Source organism: Temnothorax longispinosus, chromosome 6 (genome assembly GCF_030848805.1).
Source record: "Temnothorax longispinosus isolate EJ_2023e chromosome 6, Tlon_JGU_v1, whole genome shotgun sequence".
Taxonomy (NCBI): Eukaryota; Metazoa; Arthropoda; class Insecta; order Hymenoptera; family Formicidae; genus Temnothorax; species Temnothorax longispinosus.
Genome location: NC_092363.1, coordinates 9,458,856 through 9,483,352, shown reverse-complemented (window position 1 = coordinate 9,483,352; position 24,497 = coordinate 9,458,856). Strand labels below are relative to the sequence as shown.

The 24,497-nt window shown below is 38.6% G+C and overlaps 1 protein-coding gene across 1 annotated transcript in view; it reads right to left on the bottom strand.

Moving 5' to 3' along the window:
- The window catches only part of LOC139814884 (uncharacterized), a 34,052-nt gene extending 12,890 nt beyond the window's left edge, over nt 1-21,162 (bottom strand). The window contains exons 1-3 of the mRNA XM_071781401.1: nt 19,805-21,162; nt 19,243-19,553; nt 19,108-19,176 (exon numbers count right to left, since the gene is read on the bottom strand). Coding sequence (XP_071637502.1) covers nt 19,108-19,176; nt 19,243-19,553; nt 19,805-20,405 — 981 coding nt within the window. The 5' untranslated portion in view covers nt 20,406-21,162. The remainder of the gene's footprint in view (nt 1-19,107; nt 19,177-19,242; nt 19,554-19,804) is intronic.
- Nucleotides 21,163-24,497: the final 3,335 nt, after the last annotated feature.

Sequence of the window (24,497 nt, the reverse complement as noted above, 5' to 3'; positions counted from 1 at the left end):
GGAATGCACATGAAAATGTCATCGACGTAACGAAGAAAAATCTCGATATGAAAATCAAAGGATTGAAGGCAGCAAGTCTCCAAATCGTCCATAACAATATCGGCTAAAATAGGCGAGAGGGGGGAACCCATTGGACTGCCGAAGATCTGTTCGTAGAACTCACCGTCAAAAGAAAAACTAGTGGAGTTAAGAATCATTCTGAAAGCATGTAGAAATTGGTCCAGATTCATCCGGGTCTCTCCAGATATCGCATCCCACCTTTTTTCAATTCCAGTCAGAACAAGTTCTATGGGTATGTTCGTGAACAACGCAACGACATCGAGAGAGACCAGGGGCCCGATTCTGTAACTCGTTATGCTGTCGTTATGTGTTTATAACGACAGTTGCGCAGGTATACTATATAAGAAAAAAGCTGCGCAACTGTCGTTATGAGCACATAACGACGCATAACGAGTTACAGAATCGCACTGCTGGGGCCCGATTCTGTAACTCGTTATGCTGTCGTTATGTGTTTATAACGACAGTTGCGCAGGTATACTATATAAGAAAAAAGCTGCGCAACTGTCGTTATGAGCACATAACGACGCATAACGAGTTACAGAATCGCACTGCAGGGCCCGTATTCCGTTCCTGCCTACCGACAACTGTCGGTTCGATAAATGTCGTTGCGCAGGTTTTTCATATCGTGTAAAAGCTGCGCAACGACACCGACGATTGTCGGTAAGCGGATTTTAGCGGAACAGAATACGGCCCCAGGATGTGGTCAGAAGGGATGCTGTGTTGCTTCATACTCTCCACGAACGACCAACTATCTTTAACATGGGAACACGGCTTCACAACTGCTTTATTAAGAATGTTATGCAGATATAAAGCGACATTATAAAGAGGGTTTCCAACGGCAGATACAATTATGCGTAACGGATAGCCCTCCTTATGGATCTTCGGAAGTCCATAGCAACGGGGGAGGTTACCGTTTGTGCAGTTCAGAAAATTGTAAACCCTCGCGTCAATAATACCGTTGTTCTTCCATGACTTCACTAAACAGTTTAATTGCGAGGTGATTTTATTCAACGGGTTTTTGTTTAATTTTATGTATGTAGATTGATCGTTAAGCAAGGCTTTCATTTGCATAATATAGTCTTGTCTATCCATGATGACAGTAGTCTGACCTTTGTCAGCATTCGTAACCAGAATGTCAGGGTTGTTAATGAGATATTTTTTGCATACTGAAAACTGCGATAAGATGTATCTATCTACAGAACTAGTTTTTCTTTTGACGGTGAGTTCTACGAACAGATCTTCGGCAGTCCAATGGGTTCCCCCCTCTCGCCTATTTTAGCCGATATTGTTATGGACGATTTGGAGACTTGCTGCCTTCAATCCTTTGATTTTCATATCGAGATTTTTCTTCGTTACGTCGATGACATTTTCATGTGCATTCCGCAATCGAAACTTAATGAGGTTGTCCGTACTTTTAACAACTATCATCCACGTCTCAAAAATTCACGTTTGAACTTGAGAAGAACAACGCCCTGAATTTTTTGAACACGTCTGTTTTTAGACACGGCAACTGTTTGTTCACCAACTGGTATCGAAAACCAACGTTCTCTGGCAGGTATATTAATTTTTTCTCCAGTCATCCTTTGAAATATAAGATTAACACGGTCATTAATTTGGTTGACCAGGCCATACTACTGTCGGATGAACAATTTCACGATGAGAACATCAAGTTAGTGAAAACTATATTGTCAAATAACTGTTTTCCCGACATGTTGGTGAACAAACACATTCAAAGAATTATTTCAGAAATTAACAAACGATCGAATAATGAGGATAGCGCTAACAACGAAAGCAGTGCATTTACTCTTGATCTGAAAAATTACGTTCCCATCCCCTACGTAAAAACTTTTAGTGAGGGATTACGCCGAACGTTCAAAAATTACGGTTTGAACACCTTATATACGGTCCCCAAGAAAATGGATACACTAATCAGGAAAGGGAAGGATAAATTGGAGATTAAGAGATGCACTGATGTCGTTTATAAACTTGACTGCTCTGATTGCAATGCATGCTATATCGGACAAACGAAGCGACATTTAGAAACGCGTATAAAAGAGCATCGCGTAGATATCAACAAACCGGCCCCCAACCAACATTCGGTCGTCAGTAGGCATAGAACAGACTCCGACCATAATTTCAAATGGCAGGATGTTACAATCTTACACAAAGAACAAAATTTAAAAAAACGTGAAATTTCTGAAATGCTATTCATTAAAAAACATAAAGAGGCAATCAACTCACAGAAAGACACTGAAAACCTGCCATTGGTCTATGATCGAATAATATCTTCACTTTAAGTTCTCCTTCTATGTTTACTGTATTTTGCGATAATGTATCATTAGTTGTTCGGCCTTCACATGAGACCGTCGTGTTTTTCCGACCCGCCACGAATTTTATATGTTTGACGCACAATGATCCATGTAAGTTCTATTTACCGATATTCTCGTGAATCTGTTCAACGCGCAATGTTGTTTAATTTTTAATTTTTTAATTTTTTATATATTCTTTCATTCTTTTATTCCAGCATTGCTAAAATAACTTGAAAAGGACCCAAAATAGTGGTCGAAACGTCGTTGTGTTATGCTTAATAAAACTTGTCAGTCAGGCCGTTTAACTATACCGAATTATTTCATCACTGGCGAATAACTTTTATTGAATATGTATTTGAAGTTAAGGGTTTTTTTAAAATAACCGCAATATTAATCGGATGGCAAAGTTAATTAAAAATAGCAGATATTAAAAATAAAAATGATACCATTTTTACTTTTGACATTCGGCCGCTATATGGCTTCGACATTTTGAATTTATCAACTGAATTTAACATCAGATTAATATTTAGCAACCTGAAAAACTCTTAAATTTGAATAACAAAAAATTTCATAGTTTCTTAATTAATGGTCTATGTAAGTCGCAGCTTTGATGCAATAGACTCTATGTTAATCATCAATATTTTTTTAAGGGGAGGTAACCGTTCAGATGCCCAAAAAATTTATAAATTTCAGGAATTTTTTTTTATGTAAAATAAATGAATTAAAAAAAATCTTTTAAAGGGTTCTATTCTTGTACTGTTACATAAGAAATTATTATTTTTTTTATGTCAAAATGGCGGCTCTTGCTTTCACGCCATGAAGCTACAAACAACGTGAGTTTATGCGCGCGGAGCGCTCCACAGCCTTGCCAGCTGATCGGAAACAAAAAACACAAAAAATTTATTAAACTAGACTAAATTTGGGGGGCCTTATCGTTTTCCGATTTTTAAAAAAACCCCGGAAAACAAAATGGCAGCCATTTGAAAAAACTCATTGTTTCCGTTAAATGGGTTTTTTTCAAATGGCTGCCATTTTGTTTTCCGGGGGTTTTTTAAAAATCGGAAAACAATAAGGCCCCCCAAATTTAGTCTAGTTTAATAAATTTTTTGTGTTTTTTGTTTCAGATCAGCTGGCAAGGCTGTGGAGCACTCCGCGCGCATAAACTCACGTCGTTTGTAGCTTCATGGCGTGGAAGCAAGAGCCGCCATTTTGACATGAAAAAATAATAATTTCTTATGTAACAATACAAGAATAAAACCCCTTAAAAGATTTTTTCAAATTCATTTATTTTCTATTAAAAAAATTCATGAATTTTTTGGGCCTCTGAACGGTTACCTCCCCTTAACTACAATTGACATAACAAATTTCTTTTAACGGCTGAAAGCTCTAACAATTAATTAACATACTTAATTTTGATTGCAATATAACACGTCACGCGGAGTTCTCGGTTTAGAGATCAGTGCTCTGATTCTATAACTATTAACAACAATTCGTTATCATTATATTGTCGTTGCGCAGCTTTTTTATCATATATATATATATATATATATATATATATATATATTATATTTGCACAGCGATAATATGACGATGATAACGAAACTGTAGTTATAAGGGCCAATTTCACCAACCACAGTTAGCTTAACCGATGGTTAAAGTTAACAGAATTGACCAATAGAAATGAATCCACCCTGCTTTCTATTGGTCAATCCTGCTAACTTTAACCGTCGGTTAAGCTAACTGTGGTTGGTGAAATTGGCCCTAAGAGTTACAGCGACTTCGTCCGAAAATGACCTGCTTTATCAAGAACGTAGTTACTGCATTGGCCGCTACACGGTATGGCGCTGAAACCTGTGAGAAAGGCTGGTCTCGTCTCCACCCGGACCCCGGGCCTTTGGCTATCTGTCTATTAATCTGTGGCGACAGCGTACTTCGTTGTGCGTCGTAATTCGTACGGTCGGGAATTCAATTTTCAATTGTGTTAAAATGTTATTCGCGTGGCTCATTAATGGCGTGAGATTGTGACTCGCGTGATATAGTAATTGCGTTAGGATATTAACTGCGTTAGAATATTATTCGCGTTCGGCCGTTTCTCGCGATAGAGTAATCGCGTTCAGAAATTACTCGCGTTGAATTGCTCGCGTTGGATCATTGCTCGCGTTAGGTGGTTTCTTGCGTTACGATATTATTCGCGTTATTAGTGGCGTTAGGACGTTACTCGCGTGGGGATGCCTAATGGCGTCATAATGTTATCTGCGGAATTATCATTTGCGTTTGAATGTTGTCCTTTCCGTCTGCGTTAGATTTAGAGTTTCGTGTCATCTATTCCGTATAATCGCGTGCGATATTCTTTTGGCGTTAGATCTTGCGTCGTCGTGAGATTCTCGCGAGCCTTATACCCCGTAGTGAGGGCCGTACAATAAATTGCGTTAGGTTTAGGATCCATTGGCAACAGAATCCTTTTGCAATTGTGACAATTGCGTTTTTGCGCGCCAAGCGTGGCACCGTACGGTATAATTTGCGTTCATTTCTACTGTGTTCAACTATTTTTATATCACACGTGCGTGGAAAGTGGCCCATTCAGCGCGCGCCATCTGTGCGACAAATAGCCAATTTCCCACGCGAGAAATTTCCCACTCGAACTCGTGCAGGAATGAGATATTCTCTTACTGCGTGGGCCACTTTCCACGCACGTGTAATATAAATAACTATTTTCATACTACTAGTCCAGTCAAATTGTCATTTTACCTGGAAAAAAATCAAACATTCAAAATTCCTTTTGGGGGGTGTTGAGGGCATGTAGAAAAGCTTAACTTTAAGTTGGTAGGACAAAATATGCGGAAGCTTTTCCGCCATCTTGAAAAAAACCAAAAAAATCGTTTTTTTTTGCAATAACTCGGCTCCCTAAAAAGCTACAGAGAAAATAAGGTGACCAATTTGTAGTTTTTTTTTGCGCTCTACAATTTATGTTATATAACTTTTTTTCCTACGATGGATATTTGCCGACATATTTGACGAAAACAACGAAAATAAATAGGTAATCGATCTTAAATCGCTTCTATCTTGTCTCCTACTACGTTTATCAAAACACATATTCTTATAAAACTTGCAGCATTTTTAGAGATTTTTAATGTGATGGGTGACTCGTTGCATTTCGTTGAAAAGAACGCTCTACAGAGCGACGCAAAGTCGCCAGGTCGGCGCGAGCCTACACGCGGAATGCGCGCGATGTAGATCTATGATGCCGCGCGCCCGTGTGTGTGTGTGTGTGTGTGTGTGTGTGTGTGTGTGTGTGTGTGTGTGTGTGTGTGTGTGTGTGTGGTGTGTGTGTGTGTGTGTGTTTACACCTTTAGTAGTTTTTAATTATTTACTGGCGACTCAACTCTCTTGTTCTGTTTTTATACAATTTATTATGGACATTTAATGAAATTGACACAAATTAATAATATGAAATAATACAGAAATTAATACAAACACAGAAAAACACAGAAATTAATACAAAGATAATAAATCATTTACAATTTTATTTTTTTGAAGGCCCTGGCTCGTGAATGTCTTCGTCGTTGCTTATCTCTTCATCTGCCTCATTTTCGCAAATGTTGTCATCACATGAACCATCATCATTATGGTTATCATTGTCGTCTTCATTACCATCATTTTCATCTTCAATCTCGATTTGTGCAACGTTATCACAGTCTTCACCACTGCAATGCAGACAAATTGCAGAGCATTTAAGGCCTGCTTTCCTGCAACCGCAGGCTTTTCCGCATTTCGATTTACATTTACAAGAGATGAGTTTTAGCAGTTCGGGTGGCGCAGGTTCTGCAGTATTTGGAACTGGCTCCAGCAATCCACAGTAGGATCTTCGCCAGCCCCATTCTTCTAGGTCTTGATAAAACCCGAGCCACTGCTGTATCTGGTGATATGTCCAGATAGTATGCTGGCGAACAGCATTTCTTGTTGGTGGCAGCGTAGACAGATTAAATTTATTTTTCATCGCAGATTTAGTGAAGCGTTTATATCTCACAATCAGTGAATCAACCGATGTTTCTTGTTTATCTCCACTATACAAGGCAATGATGAATCGCTCTCCTGCCGAGGTTAATACTTCCGGATCAACTAAGAAGGTATTGGAGGAAAAGAAAAAAAGAGCCGGCTGGGAAAATGCAAAATAGCAACCACAGGAAGAAGCGGAATTACTCTGGTATACGAATGCACAAAGCTTTTTAGCGCATAAGGATGAAATTCAATATCAGATTATGAAGAGAATGAATCCTGCGATTCTAGCGTTATCCGAGACTAGATTGACTGTAGAAATTGAGAATAGTGAGGTCAATGTACCGGGGTATAGTATAGTTAGATGTGATGCTGAAAATAGAAACACAGGAGGAGTAGGGGAGACCGGGGCTAAACAGCCTGGATTTTTTTGGTGCCGATTTTTAATAACAAAATAAATAATTTAAGTTAAATATTGTATACCACTGTAAAGAGTAAACCTTTAGCTACAAAATTTATTTAGGAAATTTTTTATCTACGTCGCTTTGTTTAACCGGTATGGAGCAAAAACGACAACGGTGCAAAAATTGAAATCTCAAAAATGCCGGGGTTAAAGCGTTCCCCTCCCGGGGCTAATCAGTCACACTGCATTTTCTATACATATACGTACATCTAATCCTGAAAAATGATAGGATACATTTTAATAATTGTTTTTTAAGAGAAAAATATAAAATTTATTGAAAATTTTTATGCGAAACATTAAAAAATAATTGTTTTATCTATTCCATAAAACAATTTAGGCACGTGAATACAGATCCTGACGAGCGCACGACGACGACGACGACGGCCATGACCACCACTCGACGACGACGACGACGACGATGACGGCCACGACCACTACCACGACGACGACGACGACGACGACGACGACGACGACGACGACGATGACGGCCACGACCACCACCTCGACGACGACGACGACGACGACGATGACGGCCACGACCACCACCACCACGACCACGACCAGACGACGACGACGACGACGACGACGACGACGACGACGACGACGACGACGACGACGACGACGACGACGACGACGACGACGACGACGACGACGACGACAACGACGACGACGACGACGACGACGATGACGGCCACGACCACCACCTCGACGACGACGACGACGACCACCACCACCATCGACACCACCACCACTACAACGGCTGCGACAATGACGCCGAGACGATGCGGCGAACGCTGGACGATGCGGTTTTACGCGCGACTGTCACTGACACAACGACCAACAACGACGATCTACCGCGGCCGGAACGATCTACCACGCGCGCGGCATGTCAACTCTCGCGCGGAAATCGCGGGATCTCAGAGCCGTGCCGTGTTTCGTCGCGCCGTACCTCGCCGACGTGCTGTGAGCGCGAGCGATCTCGAAAACAACGGTCCGCCATCTTTTCGGTCGGCCAAAACTACAAGAAACCCGTTTTGCGACGATACGTGCCTACCATTTCTCTCCTACACAAACTGACGCACGTGCAAGGGAAGACACGCCTGACACGCTCGAGGGATACCTTGAAGCCGTGCGCCAAGACAGTGCGCGCGCAGCTTCTCAGCCAACCCCGTGTCGTGCTGAGACGGCTCTCCTCCGACGAACTGAGGCGCGCAGAGCGACGGGTGACGCCGCCGCCACGAGAGATAGCGAGACGGATTGCGCGGAACACACCGCCACGGGCTACCAGCTGCGCTATAGTCTACCAGTCGGTGCAAATGACGGAAAGCGCCGACGGATGGGGCACGCCAGAGGAGAGAGAGGCGATCCGGCGGGCAGCAGAGGCGTTTGATAGCGCCAACCAGATCCAGCTAACCAGGATCACCGTCCAGGACGGTGACGTTGACGGCGGTGCCACGAGCAGCGGCGTCGAACGAGCAGGACGAGTCTTCCGGGGAATTTCTCAGCCCCTCCCCCGGAGAGGAGATCTCAGGGGACGAGGGGGACATCCCCGAAATACAATAAACTAGCGCGAGCGCTCCGAGGACGGAATTATCTAGGGCGCCTAAGCCCCTTCGGACATTGTGCCAAATATTTAAATTTTTTATTTTTTTTTGTTGCGTTTATTTGACCTTAGAGTCCCGTAGTTTAAGTTTTCTCCGTCCGGCGCATCAATAGCGAATAAGATAGGTTTACGTTATGCGACAGCGCGGTCGCCGAACTGCGGCTCATTAGTGTTTAAGTTTCTTCCCTCCCGATCCACATCCGTTTATTTTCGTTTTTTCGGCATAACAATGCCCGGCCCGACTGGGAGTTTATTTGATTTGTATGTGCGTGGATCGCGGTAACGCACAGGTTAACGTAGCAGTCGAGCCACACACAATCTTCAGACCGGAGGGAATAGCTATCCGAACCGGAAGTGCCGCGCGAATAATAATCATTCGTGCCGACTCGCGAGGCCCCAAAATAAGGGCACACGCGAGAGCGCCGCGATCCGACCACCCGGACGACGTGTTGCGACGACAACCCGCGAAATCCATACAGCTACCTGAACCGGAAGTGCCGCGCGAATAATAATTATTCGTGCCGACTCGCGAGGCCCCAAAATAAGGGCACACGCGAGAGCGCCGCGATCCGACCACCCGGACGACGTGTTGCGGCGACAACCCGCGAAATCCATACCCGGAAGTCGGTTACGGGAAAAACCCGACGGTGCGTCGAGAGCGAGACCGGGCGCACTCAGGGAACAGATCGCGGACGAAATCCGAGCACCCGGACATCGAGTTGCGGCGACAATCCGCGAAGTAGAACGGGACGTCGCCTGCGAGAAAAGACCGACGGTGCATAGTGAGTGAGACCTGGTACACCCGAGGAACAGGTCGCGGTCAAAATCCGATCGGACGGTGGGTTACGGCGACGGTCGTCGAAGTCGAGAGACCCGGACGTCGGCTACGAGAACTAAGTCCGGAATATCGTTGGTAGGGACCGTGGGAGTAGGCACCGGGGGTCGCCGTCATCGGCGGGCATAGCGAAAGCGACCTGGACGTCTTCTTCGAGAAGTCGGCCCGGAACCCGCGATAAAGACGTAGGAGAGGACGTGCGCACGGGGCGGCGCCCACAAAAGTCGAAGATTCAAAGTGGTGAAAAACCACTACCCGGGAGCCGATTAAGCGCGTCGCAAATAGGGTACTGCCGGCGGAAATTTCCGTCGGGAACATCTGGCGCGCACCTGGCACGGCCAGAAGTCGTAAACACCTATTGTAACTGCGTAGCGTGGAAAATTACCGCGAGGAGAAAGCGGCCGAGATCCCCTTGGTGGGGGTAAAACATCGGTGGTAGGGAGCCCGAGAGAGGAATATTCCTCGAGGCAGTCTCTCGTGGGCGCTCGTAAAGGTAACATCCTTCTCGCGCGTATATCTCGGCGTGTCGCAGTAACTATCGCGAATACGTACCGGATTACGATTATAAGTTTACCACAGCGTCCGGAACAAACGGAAACGCCCGCACATAGCGTTACATATCGGCAATACGAAAGGCAAACGGTTTTTCGCGTACCGAAAACGGAAACTTCGCACTTTGCGAGACGTGCGACCGCCATCTTGCGCGGCAACAGTAATTGTGAACAACCACCATTGTGAAACAATAGTTAACAATAAATGGAAGAATTATTTGTGAAAATACATACGAAGTTATCGATTACTTACCTTCAACTTACCTGAACAAGCGGCTGTCGTCCATCTTGTGTGTTCGCGGTGACCTGGGTCAAAGGTCATCATCGGTGCTGCATCGGGGGAGGCCATAGATGAGACACCCGTGGCAGAAACCTGAAAAGAAACGGCATTAATTAGGTTAATTACGACAATTCTCATATTTACCTCTGTCGCGACATCTTACGGACGCAGTGATCCTGGGCGGCGGTGAGCAGCGGTGATCCATGACATCGGCGGCGGAGATGAAGCACCCGTAGAGAAAACCTGAAAATAAAGAGAATTAGTTAAGTTAATTTATCACGATGCTGGGACCTACCCGATGAAGCGGTTGTCGCGCCATCTTGGTTCCACATGTGAGGCAGGCTGGTGATAGATAACAGAGATCCGAGAGGAAGCGACACAGATGAGGCACCCGTGGTGGGAATCTGAAAGGAGGAAGGATTAGGGAATTAGTTAACACGTATATACCTGATCAAGCGGTTGTCGCGGTAATCGGTGTCCCTGGTTGACCTTTGAGGACAATACCTAGCGGTACCCTGAGGGCAGGCGATACTGATGAGGCACCCGTGGCGGGATCTGAAAATAAAATTATTTAAACAAATTGTTTAACCATAGTGTCGTTTGCGTCACAAATACTTACCTTTTCGGTGGTTTGAAGTCAAACCGAGTGGCGACCGATGACTTAGAGAACAAAATAGCGTGCCCCGTGGCCCGATTACGTATCGTTCGGTTACAACCTAACCTGAAATCGCCGTGAGCTGAAGTCGTGCGCCCGGCGCGCCACAATGACGAGATTAGCCCGATTAGCCTCGGGTAGACTGATTAGCCCCAAACACAAGTTTCAGGTTTGATCGCCCATAAAATATTATACATCAACGATAATGAAAAAACTACACTGGATTCGTGTTCAGCATGCATTACTCTTTATAATCACGTACTTCGAGATTTGGAGAGCAAATATTATTGCAGATATTACAAAATTTCCACGCGCAGAAAATTTCACTTTCACCTTCCGAAAACACGTTTGCCCTCGTAAAAATTATAACACGGCAGGTAACCTGCCGAAACTCCGTTGGTCACATGGGTACCATAAGCAGAGTTTACAATGTTAATAACGAGTTCGCACAATATACCGGTTCCGAGATATTTGATTAGACGTATTTACCCCGTAGACGTTTTAGCCCCGGTCTCCCCTACTGTTATATGTTAGGGATGATATTAAATTTAGAATAGTTGATAAGAAAAAGATAGTGTCAAACTGTTGGTGCGTGGTGGTAGAAATGAGAGAGAATTTGTATAAAGGTATGATAGCAGTAGTGTATCATTTGCCGAGTGCGTCAAATGGCGATTTCGTGAGATTTTTGGAAGATACGGTTGAAGATTTAATAATAAAGTATAACTGTATAGTGAGATAGGGGACTTTAATATAGATATAATGGTTGATTCACTTTATACAAAGAAATTATTAACGGTAACGCAAAACCTAGGGATGAGGCAATACGTTGATTGTCCAACGAGTGTTACAAAAGATCGTCGAACAATGATAGATTTAATTTTTTCGAATAAGGAAGTAAAGGTACAAGTAAATGAGAAACCTAAAATATAACGGACTATGCATGGCTAAAAGTAGAATTTAACATAAATAAAAAGAGTAATAAATATAAAGAATTTAGAGACAGGGACTATAGTAAATTTAATGTAGATGATTTTCTTAGAATAATGGAAAAAAGAACTGAGCAAGGTCAAGGGCTAGATATAAGTATTAGGGCTAAAAGATTTGTTAGTAGTATAGTAAGTGTATTGGATACTGTAGCACCTAAAAAAAAGTTTAAAATTCCGAGAGTATAGGAAGGGAAAAAGTGGTATTTAGATGAAATAAGAATGGCAGCAGTTAGAAGGGATAAGGCTCACAGTAGAGCAATAAGCTCAGGTAAGAAACAGGACTGGGAATTTTTCAAGAATGAAAAAAATGCAGTAGTTAAACTTATCAGGGCAAAAGAGAAGGAGTATTATGAGAATATGATAGATAATAATATAATAAGAGTGATCCTACAAAAATGTGGAAAACTTTGAAAGAATTAATTAAAGGTGAGCAAAGAGGTTCAGAGAACATCGATAATGTAGATTTTGAAATATTAGAAGACATATAAGAATGCAATATAACTGAAAAATTTAATATATTGTTGTGCCGTACCTCTGATTCGAGGGGTCGGCACTGAGTTCTTTTGGATCCGCCGGGAGGAAGGAAGAATAACGTTGCCAGAGTTTTTGTCCAACGATATTTTAATAAAGGCCTTTTTAACTTGATACACTAGTTTCGTTAATTTCGTTGCCCTGACTCGCGGGCGTTCACAATAGGATAAGTTACGTTGGTCGTGCGCGATTAGCCTTACGTTCTAGACTGCCCGCCGCTTCTTGGAAGGGCGGGCTTTTTATCTCTTCGCGTATTACTTCCGCGATGCTGACTTAGCTGTCAGCGCTTTTGCTTCCGGGTGAGCGACCTGGAAGCCGCTTGCGACACCCGGAATGCCACCTCAGGTGAGTTTGGCAATATTCGGGATGTGCGCTGACAGCTATGTGTCGCAATTCGGGCACGGCGACTTCCGCCTCACAACAATATATTATGTAAAAAGCATTAGCAACATTGTGCAATCTATTAGTAATCCTTTCTAAAAAAAGGCATGTTAAGTCGATACTCGCATATCTCGAAGTTTTTTGTTGCCGCTTTTCCGCGATGCCAATTGGTTTTCTCGCTGCGCTTACTTCATTTACAGCTGTCATCCTATATTTTGACAGTTGTGTGTATCAAGAAGTTAATAGTGTAATAGTAATTGCATAATGTTAAAGCTAAATAGCGCGCGCGAAGCGCGCGTTTGTGGTGTCTAGTAAGGGGATAAAAGGCATAGGTAGGAGACCTATTTATGTAATTGAGAATAAGGGAATTATGGAAAATTTTGAGCCAATTAGTGCAAGAGATCTGGAACAAATTGTTAGGGAACTACCACGAAAGAACGGAACAGAGAAAAGGATAAATAGTAATATACTGAAAATGGTGCTACCTGTGATAAAAGATGAGTTTGTAGGGGTAATAAATGATTCGCTTAGGACAGGTAAATTTCCAGAAGGATAGAAAACATCCACGATAATACCGATACCAAAGGTAAACAAACACCAAAAAAAGCGAGCGAGTATAAACCGATTAATATGTTACCGATATATGAGAAAGTATTAGAGTATAAAAAAACAGTTGGAAAAATTTCTAGAAGACAACGATCCCAAGATCGTTCAAGGTCAAACCAATATTACTACATAATGGATAACTTGGTACCCTACAACTTTTGTATGAAACATTTCTTCCAAAAACGTCGTCTTTCCGAGATGATCCAGTGTCCTGACCTTTTTGTTACACTCTGTATAACCAGTAAATAATTCTCATTATCAAATTAGAATCAAAAGCCATACGGTCCAAGCTTAGATCTTTGACAGCCTTATATTAATTTCTGTGTGTGTGTGTGTGTGTGTGTGTTGTGTGTGTGTGTGTGTGTGTATATATGTGTATATATATGTATATATGTGTATATATATGTATATATGTGTATATATATGTGTATATATATATATATATATATATATATATATATATATATATATATATATATATATATATTAGGGTGTCATTTTGGAGCAACTTTTTTTTTCATTTCACGAATAGCATATATACTTGCAGGAAGGTAAAATAAGATACCTGTTAAAATTTTAGCTCTTAATATTAATATTAACAGATCGCTCATCGCGATTTTTTATTTTTTATTTATTGTTAGTAAGATAGAAAAATTTTTATAACTATCTAACAAACAGTAATACAGCATTGCGCCACATAGATTTTCTGTAGTAAATTTACCGCTCTACAAAAAAGATCTCTTATCATTTTTTCATAAATTCGACCGTTCAAAAGATATTCAAAGTTAAAGTTTGATAAATTTTATAAAACTTGTTTTTGCTTCTTATGAATTGTGTATCATATCGATTATCAAAAATTATAAAATAATCAATACATATTTTTGTAGAAAATTTAACAATCTACAAAAAAGGTATCTTATATTTTTTTCATAAATATAACCATTTAGACGATATTAAGGTTTAAAGTTCAAAGTATGAACTTTGCTCGGTTCCAAGTGGGCAATGTCGACAATGCTAAATCTTCGTGGGCTAAGCTGCGCTAAATAAGGGTAATTCTTCAGTTTAGCTACCTCAGCACAGAAATCGATGCAATTAGGCTTAATCGACGCGTTTTTGCATGAAACGAACGAATCTGGCAGAAAAAAGTGTCGCTCTGCCCCGCGACGCGAGATATTAATCGTCAAAGTTGAACCGACGACATGTAGCAACACTGAACGTGCCCTGCGGCCATATGCGCACGCTCAATTTTAAATGAATCAATCGTGCAGAATAACCAAGCATCTTGATTCAAGCAGTCGGTCTCACGCTGGGAGTTTTATTAGTTTAATTATGCGTGGGAAGCACACACACACACACACACACACACGGGGGGTGCAAGGGGGGGGCCTTCGGCTCCTCCCTCCCCCGCACCCACCCCGTCGGTAGGCAGCGTGGACCTCGCTTTACAACATAAAGTACATGCTAAGTTGTAAAACGAAATTATAAAGTACATGCATGGGGGAGGGTGCAGGGGAGAAAAGCCTTTCTGTTCACGTGCGCTCACGCATGTAAGTCCCCTTGCACCCCTCCATGCATGTGCTTTATAATTTCGCTTTACAACTTAGCATGTACTTTATGTTGTAAAGCGAGGTCCACGCTGCCTACCGACGGGGTGGGTGCGGGGGAGGGGAGGCCGAAGGCCCCCCTGTGTGTGTGTGTGTGTGTGTGTGTGTGTGTGTGTGCTTCCCACGCATAATTAAACTAATGAAACTCCCAGCGTGAGACCTAACTGCTTGAATCGAGATGCTTGGTTATTCTGCACGATGTAACTGTTTAAGGGGATGCTGGAGCCGTCTGTTTTACCGGCATTTTTTGTCGGCACGTAGCGTCGTATTAATTTGACAGAATTAAAAATCCTTCTCCAGAATTGCAGTACATACATTAATGATTCGGGGGAACTCCGATTTTATATAGAAAACGAGAAAAAATTACGGAAGTACAGATTTCCTTATCCTACTTTTATCCCAAGATGGCGTCTCGAGTTGCGGCGAGCTGTCAGCTCGTCACAAGATGTATTTCATATAAGAGATATACCATTGGTACGAACGCGAAAACAAGTTCCCCCGAATTGCACAACAAGAAAAACATCGATAAACCCTCCAAATCAAGATTTGGAAGCGTAATATAAAAGTATAATGTCGATGTGCATCGTGCGTATGTGTGCGTGCAATGTAGCGTGCTATCCTTGTCTATATCTTTGTCTATACAAGGACAGATATAGTCGGTGAGCACTTCTTTATCGACGCTGATCGAGTTCGGCTACGGCTCCAGCATCCCCTTAATGATTTTCGTTAAAGCAGGGCACATACACACGTGTGTATGCCCTGCTTTATAGAAGTTGTGATTTTCGTTAAAACAGGGCACACACACGTGTGTATGCTGGTGTACGCCCTGCTTTATAGAAGTTGTGATTTTCGTTAAAGCAGGGCATACACACGTGTGTATCTCGCGTCGCGGGGCAGAGCGACACTTTTTTCTGCCAGATTCGTTCGTTTCGTGCAAAAACGCGTCGATTAAGACTAATTGCATCGATTTCTGTGCTGAGGTAGCTAAACTGAAGAATTACCATACATTTAGCGCAGCTTAGCCCACGGAGATTTAGCATTGTCGACATTGCCCACTTTGAACCGAGCAAAGTCCGCAATGTGATAATCGTTGCTGACATTGCCATCGCTGGATGGGCAGTGTTAACTTTGCCCACATCAAACCGGGCAATGTCCGCTAATAAACTACTTTGCCCAGTCGCGTTGTGCAATGCTGACATTGCCCGGGCAATGCCGACACTGCACACCATGCTGACTTTGCCCGTAACATATATATTCTACCTTAAAAAAGAGAGAATTAGTGATAAAAAAAAGTTATTATCTATTAATGAGTGAGCAATCATCTAAATTAAAAGGTACCTTAAGATCTACAGTAAAAGTAGGACGAGGCACCACAGTTTTGAAAAAATTGTAACATGTGAGTATATTAAAAAAAAAATGTGCAAATATTAGAAACTTGCACATTGCTTTCTCGTTATTACAGATCGCTATCATTTCTCCTATTTTATTTCGCTTACAAAGCTCCTCTTATGAGGAAGCTTGTGTTTTATTTCATGCATAATTATTAGTATTTATTAGTTTGGCTTCCTCATAGAGGATGCTTTATGAGCAAAATAAAATAGAAGCAATGGTAGCGATCTGTAATGATGAGCAAGCAATGTGCAAGTTTCTAATTTGCACACTTTTTTTAATTTTAAATTTAAGGTGATGCTGGAGTCGTCTGTATAACCGACAAAATTACCATTTTCTATGTTATCGACCTATATCTGTCCTTGTATAGACAAGGATATAGACAAGGATAGCACCTACATTGCACGCACACATACGCACAAATCATATACACTATACTTTTATATTAAACTTCTAATCTCGATTTGGAGGGTTTATTGCGTCGCCAGCATCACTAAGGGAATCCTATAGTAGCAGTAATTACCGACATTTTTTTATTAAAAGAAATCTTTTAATTAGCTTTGCAAAATTGCAAAACTCTTTTACAGACTTAGAGTACGCACAAAAATCTAGGGCAGAGCACAGAATTTCATATCAAAAACAAAAAAAATTAAAAATTTGAGCACATACAGCTGTCACCTGACGACAATATTTATTTAAACAAAAATACTGCAGTTTATATATACAAAATAATACTCAATTTTACTAGGGACAACATGTAGGAACTATATCGTGTAAATAGAACTAAGATTCAAGAAAAAAAGATTTTCTCTAATAAAGTTTCTAATAAAGTTTTATTATTTAGAGGCACATGCAGGTTAATAGGATTAGCAGCATTGCGTGCAGCAAGAGATGGCGCAGCAATCGGACAAGGACAGATATATCGTATAGACATCTCGTTAGACAAGGACAAATATAGGCCGGTAACATACAAAACGAATTAAAACGGAATTAGAAATGTTGACATTATCGACATCGTCGGAGTTCGGCCTTTGCTATAGAATCTTCTTAACTTTTTTATGAATTGATAGACGGTCAGCTTAGTAGCACAAGTGGGATTTAACAATCGACGCAATGTTAAATCAATGTTGACTTTGGGAGTTCAGGCTACATGGTCTATATATGGATTTCGCATATGGACTTTTGATAGCATATAAAGCTGGGTCTAATCAACCAAATCTTAAAGAATTATATATGAAATAGGGGTCGAACAGACTGAAGAATATAATAATAGAATTATAAATAATAAAATTATAAATAGTCCGATATTTCAAAATTGGCGGAAGTTAGAGCCACCACGGACATTTCTAAAAAAATTCAAAATTGTATAAAGATATCAATAACCCCTTTATTATTAGCAATTTTTCTAATTTTTTTTATATTGTTTAGTCTTTTCTACCTCTATTTCATATATAATTCTTTAATTTGGTTGATTGGTTCTTCAGTTATAGATAAATCCGTACATGCACGCACGCACGCAAGCACGCACGCACATACGGACATTTTTTAAATGCGATTTTTTGACTTTTAGAACATTCTAAACACATTGGCATCGAAAACTAAAAAAAAAACAATTTTTTTCTTCGGTCTTTTCTACCCTTATTTCATATATAATTGTTTAAGTTTTGATTGATTAGACTTAGTTTTATACGCAATTAAAAATATACGAAATTTATGAAAACAAAGCTTCCTCTATGAGAAAGCAAAAAAGCGAGATTAAATATAATAAAGAGACATGATAAAGAAAATAAAATATTAACTAATGGGGTTACTAATTTATCATATTCACTTGATGCAAACCTTCTAATATCATTGTTTTTGTAGTAAAAAATACAAATTAGAATTAAGAGACCAATTTAGATCAAAATTCTTTTAGTAAAGATTTTGTATGGAGCGCGCATTTGACGTATTTTTAACCCTTTTTCTAAGATAAATTTTATACAGATTCGAAGTACTCTAGGAATATTTGAACGTTTTTGACAGCTCACAAGTCGATACAAAGCTTGCGTTGCTACGGAAGAAATAAGTCATTTCCATCAATTTTTTAAATAAAGTTCTTGCACACTTTCGTACATAAAAAATATTTATAATTCGGGAAAGTAGCGTTTTCTAGCCCAAATTCATATGACTTTTTCCTTTCTTATTATAAGTAGAATACGCTCTTGAAGTTTGGTTTCCTATTTATGAAACATTCTGTATAAATGCTTATTACTTACAAACGTAAATTTGCAAAAAAAAAAAAAATTGACAGCTGAAACATACAAACATTTAAAAGGAATACTGCTCTATTAAATTAGTTATATTTAAGTGGCCCTTCTAGAACAGTTGAATGACAGATGAGATTGTTTACTTTGTCTTACCCCAAAGGCATAATTCATAACAAATTTGTACAAGAAAGCCAAGTAATTAATCACTAACTTTATTTTACCATAGTGGAATTTTGAAAAACAATTACCCCATTTGTTCAAATTTAGCAAAAATTTGAAAAATTCTTCATTTCTTATACGCGACTCTGCATTAGCGTATTTGTTGATAGTTATAGCAAAATTTTGGAGAAGACAGAGATTGTAGCATTAGCATTCTCCATAATTCTATTTGCTATATAATTCCAACAAATTTTTTATTTTTAAGACAAAAATTATAATGGAAAGATTGAAACTGATTTTGAAAATGTTAGTTATCTATAAAATTGTAATAGATAAGATAAACGCATTCTCAATTTTATTTTTTATAAAGCGATCATTGTAAAGCATCAGTATGAATTAAGAAAGGAACTATTTATAGAGTTATAAAATAAATTTATTTCAAATTTTACTCACAGTTAAGAATTCATTGGGTTTACATGTAGAAGCCTCTGTCGAGAATACTGTACCCACCAACGCGTTTGCCTAAAACAATTTTATGCGGCATTGAAAAAGTTATTGTCAATTTTGCTCATCAGCATGTATTAATACCTGATTGCATGTCAAATGACAGATACGGCTTATAGCGATAACTTGAAATGATAAATACAAAATCATCATACATCGACTGCATACCAGCAGCACGTTATTATATTGAGTATTTCCATAAAGATTGGCAAAGACAAAAGTTGTAATGTCTATTAACATACAAGCGATCCAACAGAGCAACTGCGGGTTATAATAAAAAGTGAGATGATTTGTTGCATCGCTGAGGTAGCGATGTAGTTGCTGAAGATTCATGATTGTAAGATTGTGATCGTCAGATACTCTAAATATATCAATATCGACGCCAACTGTTATTCCTGTGCAAAATTTTAATATTGTTAAGATTATTTATACACATAAATATGTATTATAAAACAGAATTGTATACATGGAAAATCTATCTTATTTCTAAATATTAATTTAGATATTTTAGAAAATATATTTTAAAAGATATGTCAACTTTACAAGTTGTTAATATTAGTATTGGAGAAATATGATTGATTAATATTATTAAATAAATTTGATTTGGTCTATTCAATTTGAAATTGATCAATTGATAATACAATACCAATCAATCTATGACATAGTTTGTTGAGAAGACGAAATCTGCGACACAATGCATCGTATAAAAAACAAAATTTCGCGATTTCCATGGAGAACGTCATTCGTGTTATGTATTGTATCACAAACGTATAGTAGGTTATTTCGCTTGTAGCGCTTATTTTTTTAATAATAAGCATCGCTACTGCGGCAAATAAAACCCAAGCACCGAATATCAATAATATAATCAGCCACTGCATATAATAGTTCTGTCGTTTAGTATCAGTACACCAACGACGATATTGCATTAAATCGTCGAATTTGCGAGTTTTAGCTACAGTACGTTCAAATTCTGTATGACGCAAGCACGACAGTAATGTCGACAAGATCATATACAAGGTCCGAGTGTATCGATTAATTTGTTGTAGAACACATCCCACATTAATAGTCGCGCAAAGCGTGGCGAAACCAAATGCGTAATATGCTGCGGCGCAATACACACCGCACGCGACTACCGAGTATATCACCAGTGGACGAAAGTTTGTGAATACTGATATTTCGTCGATCGTATGTGGATGACAACCAAAAAGACGCGATATGTATAACAACCATCGACAATTTTCCAACATGGTTTCACAAGAACTGACTTTACTATGCTTTGATCATTACTCTCTGACATTGTTAGCATATTGCTACGTTTCACTCATACTACCGATAAAGTGCAGATAAATCTCATTATTACTTTATACGGAGTTGACATAAAAATAACAGTAACTTAATTCTATCGCGTATAGATCTCAAAGATGATGATAAAATCATGAGAAATTTCTGACAATTTTTTCTACAAGGATTTTTTAAATCCCAGCGGATCGAAAAAGAGAAATGATCGAGAAAATTAGGTCATAGATTACTATTTGTTGAGTTACGATTCACTGGTTGTCCTAAAATGTTTTTTTATATATGCATACTAGCATTAATATTTTGTAATCATCATACAGTGATATATATCAATTCTCGAAAAAACCTAAGTAACAAGTAGTACATAATATTTTTGTACAAAAAAGTCGTATCTATATTTAAAAAAAAGTGTGAAATCTTTTAATATTGCGCCAATTACAAAGAAAATATATAAATAAAAAAAACCTAAGTAATAGTATCTCTAATTTTTAAATAATTAATAAAACCCAAATGGTGCGTAATATCTTTGTACCTTGAATAAACCCAAGTGTGTTTAAATAGTATCTTTATAAAAAAATGTGTGAAATCTTTTAATACTGCGCCAATTACAAAGAGAGGATATATATATTGCTTTAAAAAATAATTGTAGTGTAATACTTTTAAAAAATAAAACATAATTGTGTTACCTAACTCAACCTAAGTGGTACGTATCTTTATATTCCCAAAGGTCTTCCTATCAACCCAAGTGGTAGTAGTTTTAATACTTCTTGATAAAATTATAATATTACATAGAATCATTTTAATTACAAAGAATTAAATTAAAGAGGTAACATTACAAAATGAAAATATTTAATTAAAATAAAATAAATAAATTTGTCTTGTAAAAAAACTTGGCGCTGCTTTTTTAAAGTCTATCCAGACAAACTTGCACAGCGCATAAACATAAGCATAAAAAAATTTATTGGTCCATGTAAATGTGCATAAGGAAATAAATTAATTCATTATGCACCTATGCAAGTTTGTCTAGATTGACGTTTACTCCCGTTGCATTCTTTCCTAAATTATGTTTATTGCTTTTTTATTCAATCAAAAATTTTAGTACTTTATTAAATTTCGAGGTCTAGCAGCGCCAAGTTTTTTTACAAGACAAATTTATTTAAACCGAATAAGTAACATTTACTCGCCAGTCAATAATTAACACAATTGAAAATTTAATTGACTATACTGGCTATGATTATAATTGTGGTAACAATTAATAATCGTCGTGACAAATCGTCACCAAGTTTTGTCCAAGGATTCTGGTCATTCTAAAGTTAATGTAATTCTAGATGCTTATTATATATATATATATATATATATATATATATATATATATAATATATATATATATATATATATATAAGCATCTTAATTAAATAATTAAATTTATTGCGAAAAACATTACCTCAGCCAGGGTTCGAATTTGGAACCTCCCTCATTCCATGACGGGTGTCGTACCAATTCGACCACTGAGGCATGTGGTAATATTTATCGCAATAACATGTAGATGACAAACAATAATAAGATGGAAACACGACGTTACCATATAATCATTGCCAGTATGTCAATTAAATTCTTAATTGTGTTAATTATTGACTGGCGAAGTAAATGTTACTTATTCGGTTTGAATATACACCTTTGACTGAAAATCGGTGTTTCCATCTTATTATTGTTTGTCATCTTAATACATGTTATTGCGATAAATATTATCACATGCTTCAGTGGTCGAATTGGTATGACACCCGTCACGGAATGAGGGAGGTTCCAGGTTTGAAAAACTAGAGCTCTCGATTGTCCGCGTGTTTGAATATTTACGTGTACACGTGACCCGTGTACACGGATTTAAGAAACCTTTATTCACGTGTACTTATGTACGTGACACATGTATACGAATATTCGTGTACGTGTACACGTGTACACGTGTATCCGTGTATGTGATACGTGTACACGTATATCCGTATATGTGACACGTATACACGTGTACACGGAGAAAATTTTATATTAATTTATAATACAGTTTTAAATTACATTTTACTATTTTTTATATTATTGGTGGACCATCATCAGTACAACATAGTAAAATTTAAAACTTACTTAACATATTTTATCATTTGCCATAGTAAAAATTTGTACACTGATTGTGAGAAAAAAATTCAGGTTTTTTTCCCATCAAAATAATCAGATATCCGTCTAAAAATTAACAGACGAATATTACCAATCTTTTTCGAACAGCTAGGCTATAGCACCCGAAAATCCGCTCTCTCAGCTTTTACCCATCCAACTAGTATCCGCGCCCGACGTCGCTTGACTTCGATGATCGAACACGCTAGCACCGATCCTCTGACTCTGTTGCTTCTTTTTTCTTCTTATATTCGTATATAACACATCTTTATGGTGTTCAAGAATCTTGAAATTTATTAACTAGCAAATATTAAAAACAACGAAACAATACAGTGATATACAATGAATACTAATCGTGTCGAGCATGAACGATTTTGTCGAATAATTAAACGCGGCAGTCAAAGTTAGAAGCGTAATATACGCCATTTGATTTTTAACCATTTTTAACTTTGATTTGATTCATTAAATAAAATCTTTACCTTGTGTTCAGATAGCACCGTTGATATATGACGAATAAGATTTATATATCAACACAATATAAAATAATATTAAATATATTTTAAAATTAAATATGTAATAAAGTTAATGAGAATAATGAGAACGCTTAAAGGCGCTACTTGGACGCACACAAGGTGAAGATTTTATTTAATAAATCAAATTAAAGTTAAAAACAATTAAAAAATCAAATGGCACATATTACATTTCTAGCTGATTGCCGCGTTTACTTATTCAACAAAAATCGTTCATGCTCGACAAGATCTTGCAAGCAACGCTTATTCCTTTCCTTTTCTCCTCGAATTTTTAACAATGAGTTACCGAATTTGAAATGTTTACATGATCTTCATGTAATTTTTACTATGGCAACACTGGTTTTTATTATATGAATAAAGTAATTTTTGTGAAAACGCTGCTATTTGGTATATATTTTTTACTTCTCTTTGTAATTCTAACTTTTATTTAGCAAGTTTTTGCTTTGAGACATAAAAATTTTTACTATGAGAAAGCGTAAAAATTGCGTTGTTTTGTTGTTTTTAAAATAATGGCCATAGCATTTAACCTGTTGTGGTCACACCTCCTAAAAATAACGTAGTGGTCACACGGGATCCAATGGACCCAACAACAGTTGCCATTTGCGTTCTTTTTGATGTATCGACTCAAACCTTGAACTGGAATTTAGTTTATGACTTCCTCTTTATAATCCAATAATTTTTAAAATTTTTTTATGTTGAAAAAACGCGAGAAAAAAATATTTTTTTTTCGAAAAATTTGACTTTTTTCACAAAAATATTTATCAAAATTTTTTTAGATAGAGCAAAAAAACTTTCTGCGTTTTACTCTCAAAATAGTATACTTTTAAGAAAAAAAAAAGAAAAACCCTGGGATCCTATAGACCCACGGTGACCACAACGGGTTAAACTTATAATTCTTTGATGGTCCGCAGTTAGTGAAATAACATAGTAATATTTAATATAAAATTTTCTCCGTGTATGTACATATAAATGAAAATAAATACACGGGTTAAAACAAAACACAATAAAGCTAAATACATAGGTTACACGCAACATCTATTGTCAACTTCTATTTTGGTATAAAAAAAACTAACATCGACATTGGGCCAATTCCTTTTAGTGACACAAGTCGACACAAACATCGTTCTATCCTTGTTGACATTCAATGTGTAACGATGCGCCCCTCACGATAAGGCATCATCCCCGGCCACCACCCGTCGGATGCCGCCCGACCGATTATCCGTCGGGCGAGGACAGGGCGCGGTGCGCCCACATTTTTTAAACGTTCGAAACGCACCGTGTGCGCAAGGAACCCGCCGCACCGGTGCCTTCCCGCACGACGCCGACGAGCGCCGACGGGAGCCGATCCCCGCC